This window comes from Dipodomys ordii, unplaced genomic scaffold (genome assembly GCF_000151885.1).
Source record: "Dipodomys ordii isolate 6190 unplaced genomic scaffold, Dord_2.0 Scaffold38, whole genome shotgun sequence".
NCBI classification, from domain to species: Eukaryota; Metazoa; Chordata; class Mammalia; order Rodentia; family Heteromyidae; genus Dipodomys; species Dipodomys ordii.
This window is the reverse complement of record NW_012267254.1, coordinates 10,757,437-10,783,560: the sequence shown is the minus strand read 5'-3', so window position 1 is coordinate 10,783,560 and position 26,124 is coordinate 10,757,437. Positions and strand designations below refer to the sequence as shown.

The 26,124-nt window shown below is 35.3% G+C and overlaps 1 protein-coding gene across 1 annotated transcript in view; it reads left to right on the top strand.

The window, feature by feature from the left end:
- The window catches only part of Stag2 (stromal antigen 2), a 127,625-nt gene that overhangs the window by 88,763 nt on the left and 12,738 nt on the right, over window positions 1-26,124 (top strand). The window contains exons 17-29 of the mRNA XM_013018073.1: window positions 1,010-1,102; window positions 1,204-1,293; window positions 2,158-2,361; window positions 5,461-5,531; window positions 6,262-6,349; window positions 6,440-6,520; window positions 9,459-9,551; window positions 10,085-10,259; window positions 13,591-13,730; window positions 15,110-15,211; window positions 18,784-18,932; window positions 21,353-21,481; window positions 23,727-23,950. Of these exons, the coding sequence (XP_012873527.1) occupies window positions 1,010-1,102; window positions 1,204-1,293; window positions 2,158-2,361; window positions 5,461-5,531; window positions 6,262-6,349; window positions 6,440-6,520; window positions 9,459-9,551; window positions 10,085-10,259; window positions 13,591-13,730; window positions 15,110-15,211; window positions 18,784-18,932; window positions 21,353-21,481; window positions 23,727-23,950 (1,639 nt within the window). The remainder of the gene's footprint in view (window positions 1-1,009; window positions 1,103-1,203; window positions 1,294-2,157; window positions 2,362-5,460; window positions 5,532-6,261; window positions 6,350-6,439; window positions 6,521-9,458; window positions 9,552-10,084; window positions 10,260-13,590; window positions 13,731-15,109; window positions 15,212-18,783; window positions 18,933-21,352; window positions 21,482-23,726; window positions 23,951-26,124) is intronic.

Here is a 26,124-nt window from a genome sequence, read left to right as displayed (position 1 = left end):
ATTTTTGATGTTGTTGTTGGTCGTGGAGCCTGAACTCGGACCTGGGCACTGCCCCTCAGCTCTTCAGCTCAAGGCGAGCACTCTACCACTTGAACCACAGCGCCACTCCCAGTTTTCTGGTGGTTTATTGGAGATAGAGTCTCACAGACTTTCCTTTTTGGGCTGGCTTTGAACCGTGATCCTTAGATCTCAGCCTCCTTAGTAGCTAGGAATACAGGTGTACCACCAGTGCCTGGCTTAGAATGCATTTTTCATATTGTGGTATAGTGTACACAAAATATATGTATTTGTGTGTACCTGAACCAAGTTTTCATCATGTGATACTGAAACAGTATATGATTCATTCTGTATATTTTGTTCTGTTTCTTTTTAAATTATTTAGTTTTTGCATTGTCCAATATTGAAACCAGGGCATTGTGCCATTTCTAGGCAAGTGCTGTGCCAATGAGCTATACCCCTATTACTATTTTTTTAAACCTGTTTCATTTCTAATTTCTGGTAGCAACTTAATTACTTTGAATTTATAAGCCATGTTTTATTTCCCATAGCCTAGATTAACTTGAAAACCTGCTTAATCTCATGTTTCAGTTCCAAAACCACAATTTACAGTTTTTAAATACTTCTATTCAGAGGTAAAGTTGGTTAATCTAATTGAATTTCAATTTTTCCTATAGGACTATTCATTTAGTTTTAGTTCTTTTTTCTTTTATATAAGTAAGATATTCACGTTTGTCACTTCTATGATTAAAGTTTTACAGTAGGAATTTTTGGGTTGTGTGGTACATTCATTCCTATAGTTTCAGTACTCATGAACCTGAAGCAAGAATGTTATACGAGTTGAAAGCCAACCTAGGTGACATATCAAGATCTTTTCTGAAGAAAATTCTTTTTTGTATCTAGCATTTAAAATACAACTTTATTACTTATTGTGTGGCTGTGTTAGCTAAAACTTGGCAGTTAATAATGTTTAATAAGTTTAATAAATGTTAATGTAAGCCTGTTACTTTAGGTGCTCACAGCGAAGGAGAAGAAGACTCAGTTGGATGACAGGACAAAAATCACTGAACTTTTTGCTGTAGCTCTTCCTCAGTTATTAGCAAAAGTAAGTTTGTGTTAGTAACATAGTGTAACTAAAAATTACAGATGTTTTTCAAAATGCTTCCTTACAATAACCATGTTTCTCGTGATCCTTCTATTTCAAAGTATTCTATAGATGCAGAAAAGGTTACTAACTTGTTGCAGTTGCCTCAGTATTTTGATTTGGAAATATATACCACTGGAAGATTAGAAAAGGTAAGATTTTTTTTGTGTACAAAAGAACTTTGAAGCTGGGTGCTGTTGGCTGAGATCTGAGGATTGGGGTTTGAAGCCAGCCTGGGCAGGAAAGTCCATGAGACTCTAATCACCAATTAAACACCAGAGAACCAGAAGTTGAGCTGTGGCTCAAAGTGGTAAAATGCGAGCCTAGAGTAAAAAGATGTTCAAGAACAGTGCCCAGATCCTGAGTTCAAGCTCCATGACTTACTCCCCCCCTCAAAAAAAACATTGAAGAAAAATTTTAATTTACCCTCTCATAGCATTTGTTTGTATTTTAAAAATATTTTTGTAGCATGAGAGGAAGCCTATATCTTAATAGTCATCTATTTTAAGAATATAGTGCTAAGACTTCCCATTTGCTTTGTATCCATAGCTTTATTCTTAGACATTGTGTGACTCTGTCACTGCTCATTTATGTTGATTTTCCATGGCTAACTGGGTAAAAGAATCATAAAAGCAAAACTAGCTAATATTCATTGAACACTTTCAATATATTACAGGAACTATTATAAACTATATGTAATGCTTGGACCAAAGCCCTAGGTAATAGTAGTCCCATTAAAGTTGAGGAAATAAATATGACCAGATCAGTCTGTTTACTTAACATCACTCAAAATATGCAAAAATGTATGTGCTATATCATAAAGTTATTATGTTTCAAAACTTTCACTGTTATTGATGCTGTCAATTAACATCTGTTGTGTATACCTTAGTGGGTCTTGCACGTACATCTCAAGTATGTACTATATACATACTATACATATTATACATGCTAAATGCATCTATATATACCCCTAGCCGTACACCTTGGTTTTAACTCAAAGGTATTTTATTTTCCAGCATTTGGATGCCTTACTGCGCCAGATTCGAAATATTGTAGAGAAGCACACTGATACAGATGTTTTGGAAGCATGTTCTAAAACGTACCAAGCACTCTGTAATGAAGAGTTCACAATCTTCAACCGAGTAGATATTTCAAGGAGTCAACTGATTGATGAATTGGCAGATAAATTTAACCGTCTTCTTGAGGATTTTCTACAAGAGGTATGTAATATTTTATAGTATTTTGACAGTTGGGCCCTTTCCCTCCATTAATTAGTCTTGGTAGTAGTCTAGCAGATATTAAAATCATGCTCACTGTGTGTGTGTGTGTGTGTGTGTGTGTGTGTGTGTGTGTGTGTGTGTGTGTGTGTGTGTGTGTGTGTGTGTGTGTGTGTGTGTGTTGTATAGTGTATACTGACCCTGGGAATTGATCCTCAGGACACAATCCTCAGATCTTAGCTTCTTGAGTAGCTAGGATTATAGGCATAAGCCACTGGTGCCCCACTATGCTCAGATTTCTTATTCTGTGAGTCATCAAGGTACTAATAGTCCTTGACCAAAAAATGGAAAATTGGTATGAATCTGTGACTTGGAGAGTTGGAAGCAAAACTAGGATTTTTTTCTTTGATTTAAAGAAGTGAATTAAACAGATTCCTGGTTTTAGCCTATTCAGGAATAGAGTGTATATGGAACAGAAAAGTAGGGGTAATATGAGACCAAATAGGAGATTTATTGGTGTTTCTTCAGTGTTCAAAACTAAAAGCCATCATTGTCATGTTCCCTGTGCTGTAGTCTTAGTAAGTTGCTACTATGGCCAATGTTGGTTTTGGAGTTTTCTGTGGTTCTGTTGTATCTTCTTCAACTTGTACTTTTACTGTGTTTTTTTTCTGGAAATACCTTTGTACCTTATTTTTGTCAGTTGTGGAGTGTGAATTCAGGGCTTGGATGCTGTCCCTGAGCTCTTTTGCTTAAGGCTAGAGTACTTGTGCCACAGATCCACTTCTGGTTTTTGAGTGGTTAATTAGAGATAAGAATCTGTAACCTGGCTGTACATCACCTTGACAATAAAGAAAACAAGAAAAAAATGAAAGAAGTGATTTAAAAACTTTCATCTAACAGTAAAAATAAATTAATTAAATAAATCTCCTGAGAACTTTTCTTCCCAAGGCTGACTTTGAACCGTGATCCTGAGATCTCACTGAGTAGCTAGGATTACAAATGTGAGCCATTGGCATCTAGCTCCTTTTTTGTTGTTGTTGAATTTTTCTTTTTTTTTAAATTTACTTTTATTGTAAAGGTGATGTACAGAAGGGTTACAGTTACATAAGTTAGGTAATGAGTACATTTCAAACAGTGTTATCCCTCCTTTGTTTACTTTCACTTCCCTCCCCCATTCCCCTCCCCCTCAAGTTGTAAAGTCCATTTCCAACATGTCTAGTGAGTATCAATATTGCATTGGTTCTCCCTTTGTTCCACTGTTTTTGTGATTCCCCTTTCCTTCCCCAAGTCAGTTAAATTTATAAAGACAAAGGGTACCAAAATCAGAAAGAGTGTCCATGGGGAATAAACCAGAGGAGGAAAAAAAAGAAAATGAAAGAAATAACTACAAACAGTACATTTAAAAATGTTGTTTTCATATCGTGGAGATCATTTTGATTAGCATCATTTTATATGGCCATATGTACATAGCTATTGGGCTATTGTAAACCTCTGCTAAGACTATCTTAGCCATATCCTAATCACTACAAATTAGGGAAAACATGGAGACTATGTTTCTTTGGGTCTGGCTTTACCTCCTTTGTACCCCCCCCTTTTTTGTACCTCTTTTTTTTCTTGTTTGTTTTTGTTGGTCATGGGGTCTGAGCTCTGGGCCTGGGTGCTGTCTCTCAGTTCTTCAGCTCAAGGCTAGCGCTCTACCACTTGAGCCACAGTGCCACTTCCAGCTTTTTCTGCTTATGTGGTGCTGAGGAATCGAACCCAGGGCCTCATACGTGCAAGGTAAGCACTCTACCACTGAGCCACATTCCTAGCCCCTCCTTTGTACCTTTTAATGTATGAGACTAAAATCAAAAGCTGTGGCTGTTTGCTGATGGCTCATGCTTGTAATCGTAGCTACTCAAGAGGCTGAGATCTTAGTGTCAGGGTTCAAAGCCAGAGTAGGCAGGAAAGTCCTTGAGGCTCTTTTCTTTAATTAACCACCCAAAAGTCAGAAATGGAGCTGTGGCTCAAGTGGTAGAGTGCTAATCTTCAGCAAAAAGCTCAGGGACAGAGCCCTGACCCTTAGTTCAAGCCCTAGGGCTGACACCAAAGAGAAAAAAAAATCAAAAGCTGTAGTTTTCAAATTATTGATTATAGCTTTTCCCATATAACTGCTGTTACTCATGGCATAAAAATCATGTAGAAAAAAATAATAGATTTTGAAACTTTCATTTTTTTTGTTTTATCAAGTTATTTAACATTCTGTTGCTATGTCACATTCTAGGCTTGTTAACCTGTACTAATTTAGTGATTGTGCACATCACAATCATTAGCTTCCACATTCTGGGTAAAATTTTTAATAATTCCATTGTTGGCTGAATATGATTGTGATTAGGACAAGTTAATTTAGTATGAAGCCATGGTTTGTTAATTAAGTTTAATTCATTTGAAGGAAAATTAATCTTTAAAAACCCTTTTTGAGAGACCTGGAATTCAATACAGTAGATTAAATATAGTAGTATTTAAGCAATTTTATTTTAAATGTAGTAAGACTGAATTTTTTTATGCTTAAGTTACCCTGTATTGAAAAACATGTGAGCAATTATTGATGTCCATCATACAGACTAGCATTTGTAGATATTATTCAGAGGCTTTCACCCCATTTGTTTGTGATTGGTGTGATAAATCTTTTCCAGGAGTACTATGATTAGTTTATCTAAGTTTTGTCCTTTATATGTTGTCTTTTATGATTGCTTTCTTGTAATCTGGTATGTTTTCTTTTGTTGCCATAGTACATTTATTACTGTGTAAATGTAGATATCTTCATAGTTTGTGTCTTTCTAATAGAAAAGGGGAGTTGAGGCATGGCTCAGATGGTAGAGCACCTGCTAATGACCAGAAAGCAAATTCCAGTTTGAGTCCCCTCTCAGACCAAAGAGAAGAATATCGTTTCATTTTTCTCTTCGGGGGCACATTGTACCTCTGATGGTTTAGCCAGATCTAGGCATTGTATGATAAGATTATTTGTGCTTATTTTTATTAATTTCTCAAGGTACTATTACCAGGTTACTACTATAGGATTTTTTACGTTGGTGGTTCTTAATATATAATTGATATTCATAGGGTGAAGAACCTGATGAAGATGATGCATATCAGGTGTTGTCTACATTGAAGAGGATCACTGCTTTTCACAAGTAAGTTGAACCTTTTAGGTTCTGCTTTTTTTCCCCCCAGTAGTCCTGGGGCTTGAACTCAGGGTCTAGGCACTGTCCCTGATCTTCTTTTTTGTTGTTTTTTTTGGGGGGTCCAGTTGTGGGGCCTGAACTCTGGGCCTGGGCGCTGTCCCTCAGCTCTTCAGCTCAAGGCTAGTGCTCTACCACTTAAGCCACAGCGCCACTTCCAGCTTTTTTCTGTTTTTGCTTATGTGGTGCTGAGGAATCGAACCCAGGACCTCAGCATGCAAGGCAAGCGCTCTACCACTGAGCCACCTTCCCAGCCCTGTCCCTGATCTTCTGCTCAAGGCTGGTAGCACTCTACCACTTGAGCCACAGTGCCACTTGCAGCTTTTTCTGATTATGTGGTACTGAGGAGTAGAACAGAGGGTTTCATGCATGCTAGGCAAGCACTCTATCACAGAGCCACATTCCCAGCCCCTGCTTTCTTAAAACTGTAGTAGGTGTATTTTGCAGTTTCTAATGTTTTCAAATTCTTTGCTAGGTTTTCTTTTTAGATTTTCAGAAGAGTACTTGTAGAGTCATTTTGAATTGGAGAGTGACTGAAAAATGTAATAATCTTTAAAAAAAGTCATTTTTTGTAGTGGCATGTTAAGATGCTTATTGTATTTACTTTGGTAACATTCTGTTAAAACTGAAGTTCAAAATTATGATGATTACTATTTAACATAGCTGGGTTTTTTTTTTGCAGTGCTCATGATCTTTCAAAATGGGATTTGTTTCCTTGTAATTACAAACTCTTGAAAACCGGAATTGAAAATGGAGATATGCCTGAGCAGGTTTGTTTATTTATGTGTTTCATATATAGCTTTGAGAGTAAAGGCCTGTGACTTAAAATTTACCTTTATTCTCTTGGTTCGTTATTACAGATTGTTATTCATGCACTGCAGTGTACTCACTATGTAATCCTTTGGCAGCTAGCGAAGATAACTGAAAGCAGCTCTACAAAGGTGTGTGGTAATTTAACATTTTTTATTACATTAAATATCATTCATTGATATCAGCAAGCACATACTTTTAATGAAACCATTCTTCAATGAAGTCTTGGTTGTTTCTATTCTAATATGTATGCACATGTACATAAAACAAGTTTCTAGTTTGATACATATTCTGTAAAAGAGCACTAATGGCATTTTCCTTTGATTAAATATGCTACTTTAAGTTCAAAAATGTATTTTCCTTAAAGTTATTTACATCTGAAACTGATAAAAGTCTCAGAATTGGTCACTTAGAAATAGAATTTTGTAAATCATGATAAAAATTTTTTCCAACAAGTAGATAAATCTGTTGGACTATGCAAATTTTTCTTAAATTATCAAAGGCCCTGATTTGTTTTGTTCTGGTCCTGGGACTTGAGCTGAGGCCTAGGCATTGTCCCTGAGCTTTTGGTTCAAGGCTAGCACTCTACCACTTGAGCTACAGCTTTACTTCTGGCTTTTTGATATTTAATTGGAGATGAGTCTCATGGATTTTCTTGCCTGGGCTGGCTGGTTTCTAAGTTCTAAGTCTACTGAATAGCCAACACCTGGCTTCCTGATTATGTTTTCCTGATTACTACTTTATGTCTCTTGTAATTTGACTAGGAGATAGAACTTTTAAAACTTTATCCATAATGATAATCTTTAATATACTTAGTAATTGATCTAAACCAGGACTTATTTTCCTGTTTGAAAATTGGAAGCTTTTTAAACATTGTACTCACAGTAACGGTATTGCTTTACATATTATTTGGGCTCATTTTTTGTATTTTATTTATTGGACATAAAATATTGTTCATAGCTATTTTCAAGAGGGAATATATAATATACTTGTATCACATAAATTTATTGAATAATGATAAAGCTTAGAATTTCTTTGTTTCATATCCCCAGTTAGATTTTTCCTCTTGAGAAAAATAGTCTAGTATCGTTAAAATACTGTACTTTTGGGCTGGTAGTGTGGCTCAAATAGTAAAGTGCTTAGCATACAATGAGGCCCTGTGTCCAAACCCCACAAAAAAGTGTACTTTTTGTCAGACACTTGGGCAAAAATTTGTAAAGTTGGTTTTCTCTTGTTATGTAGCTCAGGTTATCTGACATGAAACATCTGTGTAGCTAAGTTTGGCTGGGAACTTACTGTCCTTTTACCTTACCTTGCTAAGTACTAGGATTATAGTAGTGTGCCATCTTTATATTAAAGAAAAATGGTTTTTGGTGACAGGATTCTCACCTTTTAGCCACGCTGGCTGCTTCCTTAGTGTTTGAATTACAGTTGTGTCTAACATACCTAGAAGCTTAATTAGCTGGTTTATAGCAGGGACAGTGATCATGTTAGTATGCATAATTACTTATGTCAGAAGTTAATTAAGATGGGAAAAGGGCTGAGTGTTAGTGGCTCATGCCTGTAATCCTAGGTACTCAGGAGGCTGAGACCTGAGGATCGCGGTTCAACTCCAGAAATGGCAGTAAAGTCCATGAGATTCTTATTTTCAGTTAGCTGCCAGAAAACTGCAAGTAAAACTGCGGCTCAAATTGGTAGAGTGCTAGCCTTGAGCAAATGAGCTCAGAGATAATACCCAGGACCTGAGTTCAAGCCCTACAGCCATCCCCTCCTACCCCGCAAAAAAAAAAAAAAAAAAAAAAAAAGATGAGAAAAAAGTAATATTCTGAGAAGAGGAAGGGGTTAGTAGAACTTTTTTAAAAATCTGGTAGCTTGATTGAGCTTTCACAAAGTGTGATCTCCATGTTAGGACTTCGTTCGTTCATTCATTCATTCATTCATTCATTCAGTGCTCTTCCTAGGGCTTGAACTCAGGAATTGGGTTTTGTCCCTGAGCTTTTGTGTTCAAGGCTAGCTAGCACTCTCTACTATTTGAACCACAACTATACTTCCAGCTTTTTTTTGGGGGGGGGTGTTCGGTCGTGGGGCCTGAACTCTGGGCCAGGGTGCTGTCCCTCAGCTCTTCAGCTCAAGGCTAGTGCTCTACCACTTGAGCCACAGCGCCACTTCTGGCTTTTTTTCTTTTTGATTATGTGGTGCTGGGGAATCGAACCCAGGGCCTCATGCATGCAAGGCAAACGTTCTACCATTGAGCCACCTTCCCAGCCCCATATACTTCCAGTTTTTTAGTGGCTAATTGGAGATTAGTCTGGTTGACTTTCCTACCTGACCTGGCTTTGAACCACAATCGTCACATCACACCCTCCTGAATAGTTAGGATTACTGTTGTGAGCCACCAGTGTCTGGCAGGCCTACTTTTATTTAACTTCTAGTATATAATAATCATCCTAACATTCATTTGGTGTGTAGTATCAAAAGTTGGGCCAAAATTTGTAGCTTAAGTAGGTTTATGTGATTGAGCTTTACAGATAATTTTATATTTAACAAATGAGTAGGTATTTAGAAAATAAAATTCAGTGTTTTAATGTACATTTAAAAGCTATTTTAAAGGTTCTGTTACTACTATAAAACTTGATTTTTTTACTTCTCTAATTTTTAAAAATTAGAACTTTTTTTAAAATAAGAAAGATGTTATTTTTTAAATAGTAAAGTAAACATGTAGTGTATATGTTTACTCTTTAATCATTCTGATCTGGTAGCTTTTTGGTAAAGATAGCAATCTATAGTTATATGTTTCCATATTTTAAAGGACCAGATCACTTTGGATATAATTATTTAATACCTGATACTTATAAGGCTGTGTTTTGGTGAGGTTTGTAAAAAAAAAAAAAATTAAATGTTTTTGCTTTCTTCCTCCTCCTAATTATTAAGGAGACATTTAAATCAAATATACAAGTAGAATTAATATAATTGTCTATGTGGCAGTATATTCTGTCATTTTAAATGTCTTAATTGCTGATTCAGTTGTGTATATAATATTTTAAATTGTTAATGTTAAATTTTTTCAAGGAGGACTTACTGCGTTTAAAAAAACAGATGAGAGTGTTTTGTCAGATATGTCAGCATTACTTGACCAACGTGAATACTACTGTTAAAGAACAGGTTAGTAATTGCTTTTGTAAGCAACCTTAATAAAATGGAAGCTACCGTAAAATATTTAAATAATACAAGAAATACCTGCTGTGTGATACTTACTTAGTTTTCTCGTAGGCCACATGCGAATGAGAGTACCTTAAAAGTACCAGACATTTTATTTGTATTCAAATATTCATGATATATTATTTTGTTCCATAGAACAAAGATACTAAATTTGTAAATTACTTGCTATTGGAAAATGAATACTATGAGGCGTTTTTAGTCAGTGCAGAATAAGGCACTAGAGTCAGAAAATCTATGATTAAGACCTGATTACACATTCTCTACCAGTGTTAAAATACTGTATAAGGAACCTCACATTGCTGAAAATTAAAAAAGAATATTTGTGAAATTACTTTGTAGGTAGTAAAATTCTAGAAAATAGTACGAGTTTTTTTTAATGTAGGAAGTTGGGTTTTATTTCTGTGTTAATGTGTATTTTTAAAACATGATGGTGTTTTATAAGAAAACTTACAACATTATTTACTTTTTTTAAACAGGCCTTCACTATTCTGTGTGATATGTTGATGATCTTCAGCCATCAGATCATGTCAGGAGGGCGTGATATGTTAGAGCCATTAGTTTACACACCTGATTCTTCATTGCAGTCTGAGTTGCTCAGTTTTATTTTGGATCATGTCTTCATTGAACAAGATGACGATAGTAATAGTGCAGGTAATTTTATTATGTTCTTAAGTTTCTGTGTCCATTGTAAATCCTATTAAGTAAAAATGTGCAGTGTTGTGCTACAATATATTTTCTTTTCAGAATATGAAAACAAGTATGCATTCTAATACATTAGTCTTCTTTTCTGGTAACATTGGAAGTACAGTGTGATGTTGAACATAGATGGTTTGGTTTTTTTGTTTTTCCAGTCCTGGGGCTTGAACTTAGTGCCTGTGCCCTGTCCCTGAGATTCTCTGCTCAAGGCTAGCACTCTACAATTGAACCACACAACATCATTTCCAGATTTTTCAGAGTAGTTCATTACAGATAAAAGTCTCATGGACTTTTCTGCCTGGGCTGGCTTTGAACCATCATCCTCAGATCTCAGATTCCTGAGTAGCTAGGATTACTGGTGTGAGCCACTGGCACCCAGCTGACTATAGAGTTTGAGTGATACCTCTGTTTCTCACTGACTTTGGTCCTGTATTGCTAATTTGTAGCTATTGTGAAGATTAAGTAAAACTGGATTATAATAGCACTTGGACTTGTCACAGTTCTTGATTCAAATCCCTCATCCCTGAGGTAATCCCTATAGGATAAAATATTTTAGTTTTTTGTTGCATATTTGTGTAAACATTTTTATATTTTGAGGATATTAAACAGTTTGATTTCTGAATGTTAGAAAAAAATGTGTTAACTGCCCTATAAAATCTAGTATAATACAAAATGTTCACAGAACAATAGTCAAAACATACTACCCATTCTCTTCACATCTTAATTCCATCCACAGATTTCTTACTTGAATATAAGATTTTGGGAAAACAAGCAGTTCTTAGTGGGTTGTTATAGGTTTGTTTTTCATCTGAAATTATACATCAAGTAAAATAAAACATCAGCATATGAATTCTATGACATGTCACTATATAGTTTCTAAATAAACGTAATTCTATACATGGCTTGTAGCCTATCTTAGCAATAAGGAACTTTGTTCTCATCATTTGGTGAAAAGATACCCAGAACAGAAGTGAACAATCCTGAGTAGCCAAAACAATTGTCAAAATCTGTAATAAAAGCTTATGTGTTTTGTTTTTTGCTTTACTTTCTCAGCTTGTGGTTTAATAATACCTTAATTTTTACTAATAATTTTGACATGCTTAATGGTGAACAGGCAGAATACCAGATCCTATAGATCAGATAAATCGAGACACAATCTCTTTTCTCAACATTTAAGCTCAAGTGGAAAAGGTATTTAAAAACTAGTTGTCAATGCAATTTGATAATTAGACATGTAGGCCATGTAGAAGAATTTCTAATTGGTCTGCATCTTTGAAAGAAGGTAACAATTTATCCTCCTATTTATGCCTTCTCATATCATGCCTGGGATGATAGGCATTTGCCACTCTACACAGTTTATTGGTTTGAAATTTGATCTTGATAACCCTTTGCTTGGATTGCTCTCAAACTGCTATCTTTTTGATCACTACTGAGTAGCTAGGATTAAGGTGTAAGCCAGTGTCTCTGGCTTGCTTACACTTTTTAAATGAAATATATCCTAGTCTGGTGGGAATATCTAAATTATAACTTTTGTACATGCCCTCTTGTCAGTAATTGTTGTAATTAGCTGCACCAGTTTCAGATATTTTTTAAAGAAACAAACCCATTATTGTTCCTTTTTTTTTATTTTTTTTTTTTAAATTTTAGTTTATTTTTAAATTTTTGGCCAGTACTGGGGCTTGAACTCAGGGCCTGGACACTGTCTCTGAGCTTCTTTTGCTCAAGGCTAGAACTCTACCACCTGAGACACAGCTCCACCTCTGGCTTTTCCTGTTCATGTGGTACTGGGGAATTGAACCCAGGGCTTTGTGCATTCTAGGCAAGCACTCTACCACTAAGCCACATTCCCAGCCCCCATTATTGTTCCTTTTACCTAAGTGTAATTGCCGTCCTAAATTTGGTGTTTATCACATTTTTGCATTATAATATTTAAATTTTTTTTTTTTTGGGTCCGGTCGTGGGGCCTGAACTCTGGGCCTGGGCACTATCCCTCAGCTCAAGGCTAGCGCTCTACCACTTGAGCCACAGTGCCACTTCGGCTTTTTTCTTTTTGCTTATGTGGTGCCGAGGAATCGAACCCAGGGCCTCAGGCATGCAAGGCAAGAGCTCTACCACTGAGCTACCTTCCCAGTCCAATATTTAAAAATTTTATTTGGGTTTAATTATCTTTTTTGCTAACATTTACATAAATGGTATTATATTGGAGTTTTTGTCTCCCCCTTCTTCTGGGTTTTTTTCTCCTTTCTCCTTTCTTCTCCCCCTCTATTTTTTCCCTTTTTTTTGAGATGGGGTTTTATGTAGCTTAGGCTCTTCTTGAAGGAGTACCATCTTCGTCATTTTATGTCCTGAGTGCTGAGATTATTTACAAGTGCCACTACATCTCTATTCTGTTTTATCCCATTGAGCCAGTATTTTTGTAAGTAATTTAATTTGTGATTATCTGTCCACAGGATATTCTTTTATACCTTTTTCATAAAATGCACAATTTCATTTACATTATCAAATAATTACAAACATTTCCATATCAGAAATGTCTATCCTCTTGAAAATTGTGTGGTTGGGGCAGGGAATGTGCCTTAATGGTAGAGTGCTTGTCTAGCATGCATGAAGCCCTGGGTTCAATTCCTCAGTACCACAAACATGAAAAGCGGGAAGTGGTGCTGTGGCTTAGTTGGTAGAGTGCTAGCCTTGAGCATAGAAAGGCTCAGTGACAGAGCCCACGCCCTGAGTTCAAGCCCCAGGATTGACAAAAAAAGAAAAGGAAATTGTATGGTCTACATCTTACATCATGAATAAGAGCAGGAATAAGGAATTATCTTAAGACTGTAAATAAGCTATTCTAACGTAACATTTAATACCTATAAAATATGTGTAAGATTTGGAGGTGAGGTTAGGTGAGATCATCCTTGGAAATAGTAAGGAAATACCTCAGATGAGTTCATGAGAAGGATCCTTAACCAACAAATGTCACTGACAAATCATCTGTAGAGGAAGCAATAGAATATATCAGGTAAACTTAACCTGACTTAGCTAAACCTGACTTATTTCCTCTGACTCACTCCTTATATTTCTGTTCTACTATGTATTCCTTTTCCGTGGTCACCCAGGAAGCAGTTTTGATTATTATTTAATGTCTGGAAAACGTAGTCTATTAAAATAAATAGAATGTTTTAATGTTAGTGTCTTTTTCCCTTTCACATTCTCTAATTAAAAGGCAAACGTGAATTTTAAAAAATGTTTGAAGTAAAATGCAAGATAGCTTAAGGGTTATAACTTTTTTTTCCAGATGGTCAGCAAGAGGATGAAGCCAGTAAAATTGAAGCTTTGCACAAGAGGAGAAATTTACTCGCAGCATTTTGTAAACTAATTGTATATACTGTGGTGGAGATGAATACAGCTGCAGATATCTTCAAGCAGTATATGAAGGTAAAATTGAAGCCTATAACTGGATAGTGCTTAAATGCTTAACTGAAATAGAAACGTTGGATTCTGTGCTTGGTTACCCCTGGGATTTGGAAATACTAAATTAACATTATAGTATAAAATTTGTTTTAAAATGTTTCTCATAGCTCCACTTCTCTAATCAGTGGATATTTTGATGTTTGGGCTTTTTTGACACACACACACACACGAAACAAACTTCTTTGGTTACCTGTTTGGGCTTTTTGACACACACACGCGTGCACACACACACACACACACACACACACGAAACAAACTTCTTTGGCTTTTTGACACACACACGCGTGCACACACACACACACACACACACACACACGAAACAAACTTCTTTGGTTACCTGTAATCATCAGAACTTGGATTTATGACTAAGGTAACAGGCTGAGTTGCACAACAGATGTTACTTTAAGAAACCTAGCTGGTCATTTAGACTTTGTTACAATGCAGCTTATAAACTTGAGTCACTCAACAACTTTTGTTCCCTGTTTTCTTCAGTTCCACTTGGATAGTTAAGGTTCCATTCAGTTCTCTGAGTCTTATGTGATTCACAATAGGTTATTCATAATTTCATAAATGTTTGTGAGATACTGTGGAATTTTGAAGTAGTAATAGAAAGGACATTAAATTAGCTAACATTGTGACCAAAGTTGGTAAGATTTCTTTAAAAGTTCTTTCTCAAAAAACAGAAAACCCAACTAGGAATGTAGCATTTGCTTTCAGGAAATAAAATATGTCAAAACAAGTTAATCCTATATTTGTATTATTTTGCTGCACCAAAGAACCCTATTAACTTATTTTGGAACTTATATCATTTAACTTGGTAATTTTAAAAAATAAGTCATGAAATCATGTAACAAATTTTAAAACCTCACATTAGGCATTCTGGATCTGATAGTTTTATATGAATTTAGGAAAATATTTGTATAATAAATAATATGAATTTTACACATAAGTTTTCTTTTGCATGTTATTTGTAGTCTTTTGGTTGCTATTTACAAATTAATAAGGTTATAACTTGACCATTTTCCACATTATCTTTAGCAACAAATAAGCTATAAAGTATTTATTGTCTAATTCATAAAAAGAACTTTATATCTTTTATATTTTCTTCTGAAACTGTGTATAAGCTAATTATTATCTTATTTCACACCTCCTTTATTAGGTGTTTTTTAATTTATTGAATTTAGAGATTATGTACTTAAAATGGCCTTAAGTTTTTGTGATTTAAAAGTATAATTTTGGCCAAATACATACTTTGTCACATGTTTACAAGACTAGTCTAAAATTATTCTTATTGTCAATAATTTTAAGAGATAAAGCTTAATTCATGCATATTTCTTTTCTAGTATTACAATGATTATGGAGATATAATCAAAGAAACAATGAGTAAAACGAGGCAGATTGACAAAATTCAGTGTGCTAAGACCCTTATTCTCAGTTTGCAGCAGGTGAGTACCAGCTTTAGTTAACATAGTTAACACTTAATAGTTAATAAGTAGCAGTTAAAGCTAGACAAAAGATGCAGTGGATGGATAATTTATAGATGTAAAATATATAATCAACTCAACTACCTTAAAAGAAGTTTGAGGCTTTTATTTTTTTTGACTAGAAAGGTTGACAAAATGTATAACTGTCTAAAGTTCATAGGGAATAAGTATGGTAGACAGTAATACATGCAAAAATTTGTAATGTGCATGCTATTTGAGGCAGATTTTCTCTTTTTAAGCGTATCCAAGATGGAACAAGTTGAAGCTCTAAAAGTTTGTGTACAAAATTGTACACCAAAGCTTTTTTAAAATAGGAAGATATTAGCAATAATTCAAAAGCCCATAATAGAATATTCAATATGTAGCAAATTTCTGAATTGCCTTATGGTGCATGTAGTATTTAAAATTAACGTAGATATATATTTAATGTGTAAAACCACCATAGGTATGAGAAACAAAGGATAAGAGATTACAAAAATAGCCTTATGAAATTTTGCCTACCCTTCTGTGACTGGAAAAGTAATCACTGAAATGTTAGCAGTTGTTAACATGCTTTGCTAGATTTCAAGTGACTTTTACTTTTTTCTTTATACATTCTATATATTTCTAAACTTTTTTTAGAGAACGGTATATGAGTTTCATAACCAGAATACAAATCAATTTTGTTTTGCTAGTGGGAAGACAATCTTACCAGGTTAAAGGTACAGAATACTTTTGCCTTTAGAGATAAAATTTGCATACAAAACACACTTCAATCCAAGTTGATGAAGTTTGTGTTTTGGGCAATATCTGCTTTTCAAGCAGGTGATCTACCATTTGAGTCATACTTGAGCCTTTTTTCCTTTTGAAAGGGCCTCATATTTCCTCCTGGGACTGGACTTAGACTATATTCCTTTTTGCTATGCTTTCCCATACTGAGTATCATAGTGTACCCCACCACACCTGGCTTGTTTGAGCTTTTTTTGCCTGGGCTGACCTTGAACAGTATCTAATGTCCACTTGCTGAGTATCTGGGATTAAAAGTATAAACTGCCATAATTGGCCTTGATGAACTTTCTTGCTTCTTAGAAATGTAAGCATGAAAGTTCTTAATTTCATTTGCAAATTTCAAGATTCATTAAAAATTAAAAAGATTTTAGCGATTGCATTTAAGTAACTTTTTCTGTAAAATAGTAGCAGTTTGCTGTGGAAAGTATTCAAAATATAATATTCTGTGGAGACTGAAAACAAAACCAGGAGATAGTTATTTACCAAGGTTGAATTGACAGATTTTACACACAGATACACACACACACACACACACACACACACACACACACACACACACACACACACACACCTACACCTATGTATTTGTGGCAAACTACATGGTATTTTTGTATGTATATGTACACATATATTAAATATACCTAATTAACATGCATTACCTTAAAAAATTCTTTTTGTGGCAAAAGCATTTAAGATACAAACATGAACTATTTTCAGATATACAGTATGTGTATGTGTATGTGTGCATGCATGCATTTTCTTTTGAGTTAAAACCTAGGGTCTAGTGCATGCTAGCTGAGTGATCTACTACTGAGTTTCAATCCCTTATTCTTAACTATGCTCAGTGTACTGTACAGTAGGTCTTCAGAACTTACCCATCCTACCTGAAAATTTGTATGGTTTTACCAACAGTCCTCCCATTCCCCCTTCTTTACCCTATCTGGAGGGAACCATCATCATACTCTTTGCTTCTATGACTTCAACTTTTTTGAGTCTCATAACTGTGAGATTAATGTGGTTTTTGGCTTTCTATTCCTGACAGACTTCACTTAATATGTTCTCTTGGTTCATCCATTTTTCTGCAAGTGACATATTCCTTTTGAGTGCTAAATATTCTTGTGTATATGCTCACTCATAAGCATATATGCATGTACCACTTTGTGTTTGCCTGTCTTGGGTGCTGTCCCTTAGCCTTTGTTTGTTTGCTCAAGGCTAGTGCTTTTACCACTTGAGCCACTCGTCCACTTCTGGCTTCTTGGTTGTTAAGTGGGGATAAGAGTTTTATGGACTTTTCTACCTGTGCTGACTTTGAACCATGATCCTCAGATCTCAGCCTCCTGAGTAGCTAGGATTACAGGCATAAGCCACCAGTAGCAGCCTGCCACTTTTTTTTTCACTTGTTCAATAATGGACAGATTGATTGTATATTTTAGCTATTGTGAATATACCTGCAATGAGCACAAGAGTACAGATAACTCTTCAACATAGATTTTATTTTTATTGGATATTTACCTTGAATTCTTAGACATTTTAATAACTTTGTAATATTCTGTTTTATGGATGGACTCTTTCTATTTGACACTGTGGGATGTTTTTGGTTGTTTTTGTTTTTGTTTTTATTTGATTGTGGGGCTTGAGCTCAGGGCCTGGGCACTGTCCCTGAAGGTATTTTTTTGTGCTCAAGGCTAACACTCTAGGACTTTGAGCCACAGCTCCACTGCTGGTTTTCTGCAGTTAATTGGAGATGAGAGTCACATGGACTTTCCTGCCTGGGCTGGCTTTGAATGGTGATTTTCAGATCTCAGCCTCCTAAGTAGCTGGGTTACATTTGTGAGCCACTAGCATCCAGATGAGATTGCTTTTGTAAAAAAAAATGTTTTGTCCTCATATATTAGCACTAAATTTTTTTTGGATGTTATTGGGGTTTTAACTCATATCCTCAGCCATATCCTTAGCCCTTTTTCTTTAGTTATTATTCATGGTCATGCATCTTTCACTGGTCTGGCCACAGACTGCTATCCTCTTACTTAAGACTTTTATCTGTGGGATTACAAGAGTGTAAAGCTGTGCCTAACTTGTTGATTTAGTTGGGGTTCCATGAACCTTTTGCCCAGGCTAATCTTGAACCTCAGTTCTCTTGATCTCTGCCTCTCATAGCTAAGATCATAGGCATGAGCCATTTTGTCTGGCTTTGAAACATTTTTTACATAGTGTAAATTCTTCATATGAGTTATTTGTACATATTATGTGGATTCTACATTAATGTTACCATTATATGTATTGGATATTATGTCTTCTGTAATTAGAATTGCTTCTTCAAGGGACCTCAGAATTCTACTTGGACTACTTTATGGTGAATGCTTTTAATGTGAGGATGCAACACTTGAGTGTAAATACCACCCTAACATTTTTGATGTCATGACTTTCATACTATTAGTGCTACAAATAACAAACAAATACAGTTAATATGTTCAGTGGGTTTCCTTTCCCTTTATGTTGTATGCTCTGTTTATACCTAATGCCAGCAGAACAGCATTCTGACAGAATTCACCTAGAGTTTCTAACATTGCTAATGACCTCTTTTAAATACATTAAGTGCTAGAAATTTTGGTCATTTGGACCATGTTGTTTTAAAAATTCCACTTTTTAAAATCATAAACACTGTGCTTTTTTGAATATTTTAAATAGAAATTATCTTAATTGAAAAAAATGCTAATCCATAGTCACCAGAAAAACTTTAACATTCTTTCTTTCTTTCCCAACAGCTTTTTAATGAAATGATACAAGAAAATGGCTATAATTTTGATAGATCATCTTCAACTTTTAGTGGCATAAAAGAACTTGCTCGACGTTTTGCTTTAACTTTTGGGCTTGATCAACTGAAAACAAGAGAAGCTATTGCCATGTTACACAAGTAATCTCCAGACATTTTATTTAACACTTGTAATATTTAGCCATAAAAGTATTTTGTGTGTATGTCTAGCCTTTTCATTTATAATAGCTGTATTTGTCTATAAATCTGTACTGTGATTTCTTTTAAGTTTATGAACCAGTTATAGTGATATGTTAATAAGGACTAAGCCCCTTTATAAGAAACTATTTCAGTTAAAACAATACAAAATCTTTACAAATCATGGAAGATGAGACTGCATATATTTAACAGTCATTACTAAATCTGTACTCAGTTTTTTGTCATAATCTACTGTTACGTTTAAGGTTTGATTCTTTTATGTCTAGTTTTTTTTCTTTTTGTTCTTCTAGTTAAAAAGTTTTTGTGAAAGTAATAGGAAAGTTTGTTAGAAAACATATACATTTCTGATAGACTGAAAGTAGGTGAGAATGGCCCTGTTTTTTATTTTATAATGACTTGCATTTGTGTATTCATTGAATCACAACCTTCTATTTTACTCCTTATCGAAGTTGGCAATATTTGCTTTTATATTACATATATAATTTATAGTTCAATTAAGCTTTTTACAGTATAGATATGCTTTCGAGCTTTAATATAAACAACTGTATATTAAATCTCTTCATTAACTATGGGTTAAAGAATCTTGTTTTTTGGAAGCACTAAGAGGCTTGGGCTCTTCATTGAAATTTATCTACTTTGTTACTCTCTTTTTCATTCCTGTAGCTTTCTTAGTTTGAAAAAGTTTATTTACATTGTTTTCCCACAGAAAATTTCCTTTTCTTGTTTCTTTTACCCATATCTGCCACTTTAATTTGCTTTCTTTTTTCATCTTGTTATAAAGTATCAAATTCACTTTTTCAGGTCTTTTTCTATATTGATGGCAATTTTTGGTAATATTTAAGGACCACAATCTAGTGATTATTTCGAGAAGTAATATATGATTGTCTTCATGTTATAGCCTTCTTTCTTTCCCAGTTAGATTTGCATTGTTTTTACCTCATACTTTTTTTCTGAACTTTTCCTTTTAAGGCTGGCACTCTAATACTTGGTCCATGCCTCCACTTCTAGCTTTTTGCTGTTTATTTGGTGTTCTCAGGTTTCATTCTCCTGATACCTGTGGTTATAGGCATGAGCCATTGGTGCCTGGCCCAGCTACATTTTTGAAGGAGCATAATGCTGCCTTGTTGTCTTGATTAACTGAGGTATTTAAATTTCCACATAAATGTAATTAAATTGGCCCCTGACTAGAGTTTAATTTTAAAATTTTGAAATAAGTCATTACAGGGAGTCATTTTATGTGTGAGGCAGAAGGGTACCATGGGCTTGAAATCAGGACCTAGGCTCTGTCTCTGAGCTTTTTATGCTCAAGGCTAGGGCTCTACCACTTGAACCACAGATCCACTTCTGGGTTTTTTTTTGTAGATTAGAGGAGATAAGAGCTTCAACAGACTTTCTTGCCCTGGCTGGCTTTGAATTGCTGGCTTTGAATTTTGATCCTCAGATCTTAACCTGAGTTGCTAGGATTACAGATGTGAGCCACAGGTACTGTTTCTAAGTTAGTCTTAGATATGTTAGTTCTATATAATATTCAAGATCCTGTATTGGTAATGTGTTGCAAAATGATGTAATGGAATATGGCTTATTTTATGGGAGAAAAAATATTGAGTAAAGAATGCCTACTGGGTGTGGTAAATGCACCTATAATCTCTACACCTGAGAGGCTGAGGCAGAAGGGTAGAGGATTTGGCCAGGTTGGGCTTCATAGGAAGACTTTGTCAGAAAACAAAATGAAACAAAAATACAGAAATCTAGACATATCGGGGCTCGGGGTTTAGCCCAGCGGAAGGGCGCCCTCCCGGCATGCGCAAGGCCCTGGGTTCTGTCCTCAGCCCTGGAAAAAGAAAAAGAAAAAAAGAAATCTAGACATATCAAATCACATTTAACTGAAGGGAAACTGGTTTTATATATGTTTTGTTTGTTTTAAAAATATTCACAAGCCGGGCACTGGTGGCTCACACCTGTAGTCCTAGCTACTCAGGAGGCTGAGATCGAGGATCATGGTTCACAGCCAGCCTGGGTAGGAAAGCCTGTGAGACTCTTACCTCCAATAAACCACTAGAAAACCAGAAGTGGCTCTGTGGCTCAAGCAGTAGAGCGCTCGCCTTGAGCTGAAGAGCACAGGGACAGCGTCCAAGCCCAGAGTTCAAGCCCCACGACTGACCAAAAAAAAAATATTCAGTTACCTAAAATGTTGCCCTTTACTCTCACACATAAACCCTCCTTATTCTCTGATTCCTCAAGTTAAAAGCTTGACAGAAGAAATATTTTAGTAGTAGAAATAAATGGCTGAGTGAAATTTGCTTTCTAAGTTCTTATATAATGAAGTTATTTAAATATTTACATAATGTTTTGTTTCTTTGCAGAGATGGCATAGAATTTGCTTTTAAGGAGCCTAATCCACAAGGGGAGAGTCATCCGCCTTTAAATTTGGCATTTCTTGATATTCTCAGTGAATTTTCTTCTAAACTTCTCCGCCAAGACAAAAGAACAGTGTATGTATTTGCTAGAAATGTCATATTTAAATTGATTTCGGAATTAAGAGCTTCTATTACACTTTGTTTTTTTTCTACATATCCATTTGTAGGATTACATTATATACAGAATAAAAACTTTGTATTTAAGCAACTATGTGTGTTTTCTCTCAAAGCTGGTACTCTACCACTTGAGCCACATTTATATTATATAATACTCAACTTTGATAATGTAAATCCCCCCCCAGTAACATTGTGGCTTTTGAGATGTTAACTAGAGTGCCTTATATATTCTGATATGTATTATTGCCATAGCTCAGCCGAGGAGGGAGCATTTAAAAGACCTTAATATTGAGTGAGGATCCATCAAGAGCATCCTCCCAGTTTGTGTCTTGAGCTCTAGCTCCAGTGCAAAGTAGAAATCTTTTTTTAAAAAAAATCATTTCACACTGGGTGCCAGTGGCTCATACCTGTACTCCTAGCTACTCAGATCTGAGGATTGCGGTTCACAGCCAGCCTGGGTAGGAAAGCCTTTGAGACTCCTATCTTCAATGAACCACCAGAAAACCAGAAGTGGCGCTGTGGCTCAAGTGGTAGAATGCTCGCCTTGAGCTGAAGACCTCAGGGACAGCACCTAGGCCTAGAGTTCAAGCCCCACGGCTGACCAAAAAAAAATCATTTCAGTTTAATTTTCCTGTTTTTGATAGACCATTTAACAGGGAACTTCTCTGTGTTAGTCTTCTAAAATCATGTCTTAATGAGAGATAAATCCAAAAGATAGGTTTAAATTTCCTCCCCTTAGTTTTGTGTTGCAAAAGGGAGGAAGAATATAAATCTCATGGTATAATCATTTGTATAAATCCACCAATATTTTGCATTTAAAGACTATTTATTTTCTATGAAATTCTAAAGAAAACAAAAACTAATCTGTGGTCATAGAAACCACAGTTGTGGTACTTTTAGGACTGGTTTTACTGAATGAGAAGAGACAATAGAATACTTTCTTGGGTCCTGGCAATGTTTTACATCTTGTATAGTATGTGGGTTATATAAATGCCATACATTTTCAAAATGATCTAATTATACTCTTAATTTCTGTACATTTTATTACATGTGAATTTATTCCAATTAAAAATTGAATTGGCCAAGTATGGTAGTGCAGATCTATTCATCTATAAGAAAATGACTCAATAGATGGATAGCTTATGGAATGCCATATAGCATCCTAATGAGAATTTTATATTATCCTGTACAAAGTCTTGTTTTTGTGCTTATGGACACCTATAGCTATATGTGAAATATAAACACTCTGCATGGAGATGATAAATAGCAAATTCAGGTTAGTAGACCCTCTGAAGCAGAGAGGAACAGAAATAAGAATGGCTTCAGTGAGAGTTTTTTTTGTAATATTAGAATATTATTAGAATATATTAGGTTATATGGTGGGTATAGGGCTCTGAATCTCTACCAGTGAGCATAGTTTAGCTCAAACTTTATGTTTTATATGACTGCTAATAATTCCCAGATTGCTAGCCTATTCATAGCAACATTGGAGAGTCTTTACTATTTACTATTTATGTATTATAAATTAAAATATACTGAACAATTACCACAAAGCAGTATATATGTAACTCTGTTAGTAAATGTAAATTGATTGGAATTATTCACTGCAATGGCAATAAATATTTGAATTGAACTTTACAATTAGTTGATAAATAATTGTCTTTACTAAACATAATTTGGCTTTAGTGTCAGATCATATGTAAATCATGGATATACTACTTATTGTTACTATTGTGTGTACATAGTCTTAAAATTTCGTATCATTTCTTTTCTCATCTGTACAATGGAGAGAATGTTTCCCCCATGTAATGGTAGGAATAATAAAAGAACTGAGAAAAGAATGCCTAGTGAATAGAAGTCAGATGAATACTGAGTTTTCATTGTAAAATTACATATAAGCCTTGTGATAATTTGATCCAAAGGCAAATTTATTATTTCCATCAAGAAGAATTTTTTTACAGATAGGGAGTATATATGATTCATCTTCCTATATTTTCTGTATGTGGGTGGGATGTAGTAGATAATTCAGAAGTGTTAATCTGAAGTCCTTGATTTTTTTCATTCAATGTAAGAATATTGATAGAGATAAAATTGCTAATCAGTGTCCTGCTGACTAGAGATCAAATTATATTCCTATAACTAAGGGAGTAGTAGAATTGGCAGTTTTATATGTCAAAGGTAACCGTTTATATTTCTCTTTAAGGTATGTTTACTTGGAAAAGTTCATGACCTTTCAGATGTCACTCCGAAGAGAAGATGTGTGGCTTCCACTGATGTCTTACCGAAATTCTTTGCTAGCTGGTGGTGATGATGACACTATGTCAGTTATTAGTGGAATCAGCAGTCGGGGGTCAACTGTAAGGAGTAAAAAATCAAAACCATCTACAGGAAAACGGAAAGTGGTTGAAGGCATGCAACTTGCACTCCGTAAGGATATAGTTTGTTTATATTCTGGTGGTTACCAACTGAATTGCCATTAAGATCCTTATTTTTTTATTTAGTATTTATTGTTTTAACAATAGCTTACACCATGTGCCAGTCATTGGTGCTTTAAATGTGGTTTTTTTGTTTTATTTATTTATTATTATTATTTTTTTGGTTGGTCATGGGGCTTGAATTCTGGGCCTGGGTGCTGTCTCTGAGCTCTTCAGCTCAAGACTAGCACTTTACCACTTGCACCACAGCACTACTACTGGTTTTCTGGTGGTTAGTTGGAGATAAGAGCCTCACTGAAATTTCTGTCTGGGCTGGCTTTGAACTGGGAACCTCACATCTCATCCTCCTGAGTAGCTAGAATTACAGGGGTGAGCCACCAGCGCTTGGCTAGCTTTAAATGTTTTGTAAACATAAACTCAAGCTGATCAACTCTTCAGGTATGTTTTCATTTTTCAGATGAGAGAGCTATCAAAACAGAATTAACTTTCCCAAAGTCACACATTTGGTAGGCGAGCGTGGTAATCTCACTCTAAAGTACCTATTTTTTTTATCACTGTTTTATACCATATGCACAGGGAAATGGATTAAGCATGAAAGAACTAGTTTTTACTTGGGAGATCAGATTATCTCATTTGAAGCAGGGCAAGAGATTTATACAAGTTGAAACTTCTGAATTTCTATGAAGAAATAATCTAGAACTTAATAGAAATTCGAAGTGCTGTATATTAGATTATAGATAAGAATGAGTTATGATGCTTCATGTTCTTGGGATCCTAACATTCCAAGATTGGTTTTGTATGCATCTGAGGACTTCTCCTGTTTTCAGGAACCTTTAAAAGAAATTAGCATTTCTCAGAATTTATTGTACCAAGTAATAAACTAGCTCAAAACTTATGACATTGCAATGATTATATTATGTGGTATGTTGGGTGGTGGCTGTATTCATATGGAAGCATATTTGCCTTTAGGTAAACTCAAAAGCACTTACAAATAACCCTCAAAATCTAGGATCTGTATGTCTCATAAGGTGTAGGTCTGCAAACAGGCATAGTATAACTTCTGCAATTGTGGAAATTGTGGAGGGAAAAAACATAGTCCTCTATTTTTTTCCATAGGGTCTTCTCTCAAAAAACCCAAAAAACAAAAAACCAAATCTCTTAAGCTAGATGCCAGTGGCTCACACTTATAATCCTAGCTACTCAGGAGGCTGAGATTTGAGAATTGTCGTTCAAAGCCAACCCGGGCATGAAAGTCCATATCTCCAGTAAACTACTCACAAAAAGCTGGAAGTGGTGCTGTTGTTTCAGGGGCTAGCCTTGAGCACAAAGAGGCTCAGGGGTGGGTAGTGCGTCAGGCCCAGAATTCAAGCTCCCGAACCAGCAAGAAAAATACTCAATCTTCCTGTCTTCCCAGTGTGGGGATTATAAATATATGTTACCATGACTCAGTGTATGCTACCAGGCCCAGTCCTGTATCTGTTAATATGAGAAGTGTTTAAAATATCTTAGGACTATATTTTTAAATTTCACAAAATTTATGTAGCATTTGTCATCAGATGTATAGTGTTAAGATAGGATTACCTTATGGATTACTGGTTTCAATAACAACCATGACTTTATACTTACAAATGTGATTTCCCCTTGTAGTTAAGAAATTCTTTTAAGAACTGTTTAACAGCCTGCATCTCTTAGATTGGTTACCACTCTCCTATTAAGGGGTATATGATTACTTTCCTAACTAGCCTGTTAAGTTCACCCTCCATATATTGATTAAAACATTTAACTCATGGGTGCCAGTGGCTCACATCTGTAATCCTAGCTACTCAGGAGGCTGAGATCTAAGGATTGTGGTTCAAAGCCAGCCCTGGCATGAAAATCATTGAGACTCTTATCTCCAATTAACCACCAGGAAATCAGAAATAGTGCTGTGGCTCAAGTGGTAGAATGCTATCCTTGAGCCAAAGAGCTCAGGGACAGCACCTAAGCCCAGACTTCAAGCCCTACGACTAACCAAAAAAAAAAAAAAATTATCAAATTTCTTCCATTCTGAAAAAACTTTCAACAGTGGGTTCCTGTCATCTTGGGGTATAGAATACGTGTGACATCCTGGGGTGGTGTGTGTGTGTGTGTGTGTGTGTGTGTGTGTGTGTGTGTGTGTGTGTGTGT